This window comes from Genypterus blacodes, unplaced genomic scaffold (assembly GCF_046128005.1).
Source record: "Genypterus blacodes isolate CSIRO-AG114 ecotype Tasmania unplaced genomic scaffold, CSIRO-AGI_Gbla_v1 ptg000218l_1, whole genome shotgun sequence".
In the NCBI taxonomy this organism is placed as follows: Eukaryota; Metazoa; Chordata; class Actinopteri; order Ophidiiformes; family Ophidiidae; genus Genypterus; species Genypterus blacodes.
This window is the reverse complement of record NW_027467017.1, coordinates 70,560-77,470: the sequence shown is the minus strand read 5'-3', so window position 1 is coordinate 77,470 and position 6,911 is coordinate 70,560. Positions and strand designations below refer to the sequence as shown.

Genomic DNA, 6,911 nt, shown 5'->3' with positions numbered 1-6,911 from the left:
AAATCAGAGAGACGCAAGAAGACAGACAACAAAGCCGTAAACACAAAACGCAGCCATCCAAGGCCACAGCGGTGCCAAGACAACAGACTGCTCCCCTCAGGAGAGTCGGGTGGAAATTTACCACCAAAGCTGGAAACTTTCCAAACTCTGACTTTTCTTCTTTTATCATCGGGTGAAAGAAGAACAGGAAACGTTTAGTATGCAGCACGGCTCACCTCCCACTCCAGGCCATGTGTGTGTGTGTGTGTGTGTGTGTGTGTGTGTGTGTGATAATGGTCTCTATTGCCTCTGACGACAGAAGAGTTTCACATTTCAATAAGAGGCAGAAACAAAGATGAAGGCAGATCAAAGCTGCAGAATAATCAAGACAACTGGAACGCGCCACAAAAAGAATGAAAATCCATCCACCATATATAAAGAATGACTTTTATTGTCTTCCTGAGCACATTACAGGCGCATCAGTTACTCAGACAGCATCACTTCATGCCGTTGTTCTCCTTGGAGTTCCAGATATCGACTCCCTCCCTCTGCACCATCAGGATGCCGTCGTTGGTCAGATGCAGGCGGCACATGTTGCACTTGTCTTTGCTGGAGTTTGTGTGCCAGCAGGGTTTGTCTTTAGCGTTGTACATGACCAGGTTACAGTCTTCCTGCATGCACAGGCGCATAGTGTCTGCGCCGCACGTATCAGAGGACCAGACAGGGGACCAGCCGTAGATCACAAAGTTCCCGTCCTCCTGCGGGCACAAGCACACACACACACACACACACACACACTGTGATGTCATCGGCCTCTCAACTCAACTGGGACTCCTTGTCGATGGACTTGTGAGCCAAAGAATGTTTGAGTGGATTGCGAGGCAAATGGAGTCAAAGAGAGAAACGTGGAGTGATTCTGCCTCATTAACACATTTTTCAAATTGTGTCTCAAGATGACCCTGGGAGCAGATAGAGCAACCAGATACATAAAGCTGTTTGAATTCAAAGTTTCAGGCCCTAAAAAGTGTCAAATCTTTGCAGAGCGGGCGACTCACCTGGAAGACGGCCTTCCACTGCTCGTTGTTGGACATCAGGTGGTCTCCCTTGCGGAGTTCGTCATTTTTGGAAATGTAGTTCTTGCTCATGATTCTGAAAGAAAGCCAGAGTAAGAAGTCTGTGGTCTTCAGTCTTTGTAGGAGAGAATCCAGCAGTCAGTACTTACAGGGTCAGGTCTCACACCAGGCACAGCTGCAGGAGTGAGGGAGGACCAGGCAGACCGAGTGCCTTATGTGCATGCCTGGGGGGGGCGGGGCCAGAGAGAGAAGAACACCAAGACACACCCCTTCCCTATAGAATGGGTTTAGTAGTGTGTGTGTGAGTGGAGGATGTGGATCCCACAGGATGAACCCATGATGCTCTGAGCGTGTGAGCACAGGTGGTTCAGGTGGAGAGAGATCCATCATACCAATTGCAGTGGAAAGATGAAGGTCAGGTGACTGTGTGTCAGAGAGGGTGTGTGTGTGTGTGTGTGAGAGATAACCTTCCTGCTTAATTTCTCAGGCTTATCTGTGAGTGTGTGTGGAGGCGATATAATCAGACAACTGGAACGCGCCACAAAAAGAATGAAAATCCATCCACCATATATAAAGAATGACTTTTATTGTCTTCCTGAGCACATTACAGGCGCATCAGTTACTCAGACAGCATCACTTCATGCCGTTGTTTTCCTTGGAGTTCCAGATATCGACTGCCTCCCTCTGCACCATCAGGATGCCGTCGTTGGTCAGATGCAGGCGGCACATGTTGCACTTGTCTTTGCTGGAGTTTGTGTGCCAGCAGGGTGTGCCTTTAGCGTTGTACATGACCAGGTTACAGTCGGCCTGCATGCACAGGCGCATAGTGTCTGCGCCGCACGTATCAGAGGCCCAGACAGGGGACCAGCCGTAGATCACAAAGTTCCCGTCCTCCTGCGGGCACAAGCACACACAAACACACACACACACACTGTGATGTCATCGGCCTCTCAACTCAACTGGGACTCCTTGTCGATGGACTTGTGAGCCAAAGAATGTTTGAGTGGATTGTGAGGCAAATGGAGTCAAAGAGAGAAACGTCCGGTGCATTCTGCCTCATTAACACATTTTTCAAATTGTGTCTCAAGATGACCCTGAGAGCAGATAGAGCAACCAAATACATAAAGCTGTTTGAATTCAGGAATTTTTCAGGAAGTTTCAGGCCCTAAAAAGTGTCAAATCTTTGCAGAGCGGGCGACTCACCTGGAAGATGGCCTTCCACTGCCCGTTGTTGGACATCAGGTGGTCTCCCTTGCGGAGTTCGTCATTTTTGGACAGGTAGTTCTTGCTCATGATTCTGAAAGAAAGCCAGAGTAAGAAGTCTGTGGTCTTCAGTCTTTGTAGGAGAGAATCCAGCAGTCAGTACTTACAGGGTCAGGTCTCACACCAGGCACAGCTGCAGGAGTGAGGGAGGACCAGGCAGACCGAGCGCCTTATGTGCATGCCTGGGGGGGCAGGGCCAGAGTCTTGGTTTGTTGGCTATAAATCAATCATTCAATCAATAATTCAGACACTTTCCCATCCTGTCATCAGGTGTCAGAGGGTGTGTGGTAATGACTGTGGGATCTGTCAGGTTGATGCTTGCTGTGGCAGCTCCCTGGTGAAAACATTTCATCATTTCCCAGACGTGACCTTTTAACAGGAGACTTCAGTAAAACCCACAGCAGCACGGAGCCGCAGGGGAGAAGAGATGACTTAACTGTGTTTGTCCCATCATGCTTTGTGTCTACATCTGAGCTTGTGTTTGCACGCCATCATCACAGAGCACATCACTGTAGGAGCATTGTTTGATTCAGCTGCACAGATCACAGGCTTTGATCTGAGCTCAGTATTTAGCAGGTCTTGTCTTAAAGTAAAGACTTGATTTTTGGTCATTTTTTCTGCTTTTTGTAGTGTAGAAAGTCATCACAGGGTTTTGCAAAGATTTTCTGATTTTTCCAGATTTTCCATTTTTGTAGTCCAACTGATTAGTTAGAACTCTATGAAGAAGAAGAAGATTTTGATTTTTAAGTTTACATTTATTTACAGGTGTTTATAAACCTTACATTTAAACTAAATTATGCGAGTTCTAGGACTCCATCACATGCTTAAACCAAAAAACAAAACAAAAAAAAACTTTAAGCAAAACAACACCGTGGGAAAAAAAACAAGAAAAACAAACTCAGATATCCTCATCATCTTCATCAACGCTTGTGTCACTGTTTACATCACTATCCTTATACAGTTCCTTCCCCAGTTTAGTGATGTACTTCTTTACCCTGTAGTATTCCGGCCGAGTAAAGCCTCCTCTCACAACATCGTCGTCATCCAGAAACATTTGAAGAGCATATAGAAAATCTTCTTTGTTAGGGAAGAAGCCTTCCACTTTTACATTCCTCATACCTTTAGTTACGTCCAAAAACGACTTCACGTTAGCCAAACTATACGCTTTGTCTTTATATGACGATGGACTTTTTGTCTTCACTTCCTCCTCTGGCCCTGAGCTGCCTGAGCCCTCTGTACCTTAGCCTCTTTGACTCTCTTGGCACTTATTTTCTTGCCCTTAGAACCTTTAGGAGAGACGATGGGTTTTCTTTTCAGAAGAGTACTGGGGGGGACCTAGTCCTCCTCCATCTCCTCTGCTGCCTGCTGCCCAGCGCCCTCGATCTCCACATGTCCACTTGATGGACCCTCAGCTCCGGTGCTCTGTCTGTCATCTCCGACGTTCTGTCTAGTTGCCTCTTTAGCAGCTCCGGTGCTCTGTCCGTCCGTGTGTGCGTCGGTCTAGGGCGGCGTTGATGCTGCCGTGGAGGGCGTCGGTTCAGCCGGGGGGGGTCGATGGTTCGGCGGCCAGCGCCTCGACCGGGGCTTCCGCTCCGGCGGTGGCCGGAGCCTCTGCTCCGGCGGCGTCTGGAGCCTCAGCCTGCCGGCCCTCCCCCGCTCTCCCCGGGCACGATCGCACCTGGTGCCCCTCTCTCCCACACCCGAAACACTTCATGCCGTCAGTCGTTACATGAACAGTGTAAAAAAAGTTTTCGATTTTAAACCTGAACACCAGGTTGAGCTCCTCTCGGTTGTCATTCAAAGTCATAAACACTTGTCTCCTAAAAGACACAACGTGCCTCAACAAGGGGGACCTGCAGCCGAGGGGGATCATTCTAACGGGGGAGTGGAGCTGGCCGTGTCGGCTTAGCTCCTTCTCCAGAGCCTCGTTGCCCAGGAACGGGGGGACGTTAGAAACTACCACTCTTTTAGCGGGGTTAGCAAGAGCCAGGACGGGAGTGAAGACTCCATGAATCTCCACCCCGTGCCCCACCACCTGGTCCACCTTCTCCACGCTCTCTAGGAAGATCACCACCGCGTTATTCATGCGTGAGGCGGACTTCACGCTGTCGTAACCCACCAGTGCCCCCACCGCTAAACTACAGTCCTCCACCGTGCAACCAACAACCGGACACAGCTTGACGCCATGCCGGCGTGTCAGCTTGTCAAACCCCGCAGTCATGCTAGCTAGCCCCGCTTGCTAGCAGACGCAAAATACAAAGCCCCAAACCACCAACAGACTAAAATGAAACAAAGAACAAACACATTACAGAGGGGTCAACGCAGGGCTGCCATGATACAGTGCTCATGGAGCAGGGGTTTGGTGCCTTGCTCAAGGGCACCTGGGCAGTGACCTGGAGGCAAACTGGCAACTCTGCAGCTGCCAGTTCCACTTTCTTGGTCAACTTGGTCCACTTTCCTCATCAACTCAATGAGGACCACACCTCCCCTCCAAACAAATCATCCACATTTGAAACAAGAGAACCCTGAGAATGACATCACAATGTAAACAAACACAAAGTGACTGAACAAACAAAGGGAAGGTGCAGCTTTGGTGTCATTGATTTATTATTAGATGAGAAACCTCCTGACACAGGTTCACTCCAGATCATCCATCAGCTGGTCAGGCACGGTGTGTGTGTGTGTGTGTGTGTGTGTGTGTGTGTGTGTCTGTGTGTGTGTGTGTGTGTGTGTGTGTGTTATTGAGTGATCACAGCCAGCAGGGTGGGAGCTCCGCTGTTGTAGCTCATTTTCCTGCAGTGCTCCATCCTGGACGTCCTCATGTCCTGAAACATCACCAGATGCAGTGAGTAAGTAAGTGAGTAAGTATGAGTGCATGCAGAGGAATAAACAATACTTCACAAATACACACACACTTTAAATATCACTGATGGACATTTAAGTCATGATATTATGAAGCTCATTCTAATACACTCTCTCTCTCTCTCTCTCTCTCTCTATCTCTCTGAAAAATGTAAATAAATATGAAAAATATATGAAAATGTGTAAAGCAGGAGCAGATCTTTGGAGGTGGACACACACACACACACACACACACACACACACACACATACAGGAGCCTGAGGATTAGACTTGGTACCTCTGTGAGTTTGGGTTTCTGGATGCAGTGAACAAAAGGCCTGGGCGTGGGTTCGATCACTTCTCCCAGCATTTTGTAGCAGACAGCACAGTCCATGAGTGGCTGCAGACAGACAGGAGAGCAACACAGTGTGAGGAGGCGCCCACATGTCAGACCAGAGTGGAGTAAAGCAGGACAGAAGACAGACTGTCACTCACTCTGTCGTGCCTGAAGGGGCACAGCTGAGGGTCCGAGCTGGCCGTTCCTTTGGCACACCTGGTGGGCTTCAGGTGGAAGTTGTGGTAGAGATATCTCACACTGAATCCAGACTGCAGAGCACAGGGGAACACTTTCACATGAGCGCCACAGAGACACAGCAGAGTGATCCCTGGGAGTTTGAGTTGAATGTGAAGAGCAGCGATCCTCCACACGGACTCAAAGCAGGACCTCAGTTATAGAGTTTAACTTTATATCAGCGTTTGGCTTTGTTTACACACAAAGGGAGATGCTTCTGTTTCATAACTTAGACTTGCAGATCAGCTATGAAAGTAATAATGTTGACGGATCAACTTGATGTTATTTTTAATACAAACATCAAACAAAAGTCCGGAAATTTGTGTTTGGTAGATTATTTCTCTGTTGTAACAAAGCTTCTTTGCAATACATTTTATACCGTTGGAAAGCCTGTTTAGACCCCTTTTAAATGGTGCCCCATTTGTAAGGAACATGCATGATGATTAATTTGCCAATATGTCTTGTTTCCTACAGCAGAATAAGCTGTTTGGCATTGGCCATTGAGAAGATTTGGCAATTTTTTCATGAGCGCAACCCACACACTCAGCTGTGCTGCTCATCCCACGAATGCATGTTCCTTACAAATAGGGCACCATTTCAAAGGGAACTAAACAGGCTTTCCAACAGTATAAAATGTATTGCAAAGAAGCTTTGTTACAACAGAAAAAATCTACCAAACACAAATTTCCAAACTTTTTGTTCGATGTTTATATCAACTTAATAAATATATATAATAATATAATCAATTTCATTATGTAAGTCTTGAATTTGAGTTCGAATTCATGATGCAGTTTCCTCTCACTGCCACATGGAGGCGTCACTGTGTTCACATAACAACGATTTAAAACTTCGTCCACTTTATCCAAAAGTGAAGAAAATATGAAACATTTATTTGAAATTGTCATTCGAAAATGTAACAAAGGCATGAGCGTATAGACATTTGTCTCATGTGAACCAAAAAGCTTCAATCCTCACTGTTTCACTGCTTTGTTTCATATTTAGATCAACATTAAATAAAGACCTTGTTCCAAAAACCAACAGGGCAAAAGTAAAAGATGAAGACATTTCCCGTGTGAGCAGAAACACACACACACACGCACACGCACGCACACACACACACGCACACACACACACACGGTCTGGCAGGCAAAAACATGTTGAGCTGATTTGGAGTCATGTGATAT

At 47.1% G+C, this 6,911-nt stretch overlaps 2 protein-coding genes across 2 annotated transcripts; both read right to left on the bottom strand.

The window, feature by feature from the left end:
• Nucleotides 1–412: 412 nt before the first annotated feature.
• On the bottom strand, nucleotides 413–1,337 carry LOC143016213 (B-type lectin plumieribetin-like). The gene is made up of 3 exons (XM_076170421.1): nucleotides 1,202–1,337; nucleotides 1,035–1,128; nucleotides 413–737 (listed from the first exon to the last, which is right to left on the bottom strand). Exons 2-3 carry the CDS (start codon nucleotides 1,122–1,124, stop codon nucleotides 477–479), a joined length of 351 nt encoding a protein of 116 aa, XP_076026536.1. The 5' UTR covers nucleotides 1,125–1,128; nucleotides 1,202–1,337; the 3' UTR covers nucleotides 413–476.
• Nucleotides 1,338–1,621: 284 nt separating this feature from the next.
• LOC143016212 (B-type lectin plumieribetin-like) lies at nucleotides 1,622–2,574 on the bottom strand. The gene is made up of 3 exons (XM_076170420.1): nucleotides 2,423–2,574; nucleotides 2,256–2,349; nucleotides 1,622–1,946 (listed from the first exon to the last, which is right to left on the bottom strand). The coding sequence occupies exons 2-3, from the start codon at nucleotides 2,343–2,345 to the stop codon at nucleotides 1,686–1,688; spliced, it is 351 nt and encodes a 116-aa protein (XP_076026535.1). The 5' UTR covers nucleotides 2,346–2,349; nucleotides 2,423–2,574; the 3' UTR covers nucleotides 1,622–1,685.
• Nucleotides 2,575–6,911: the final 4,337 nt, after the last annotated feature.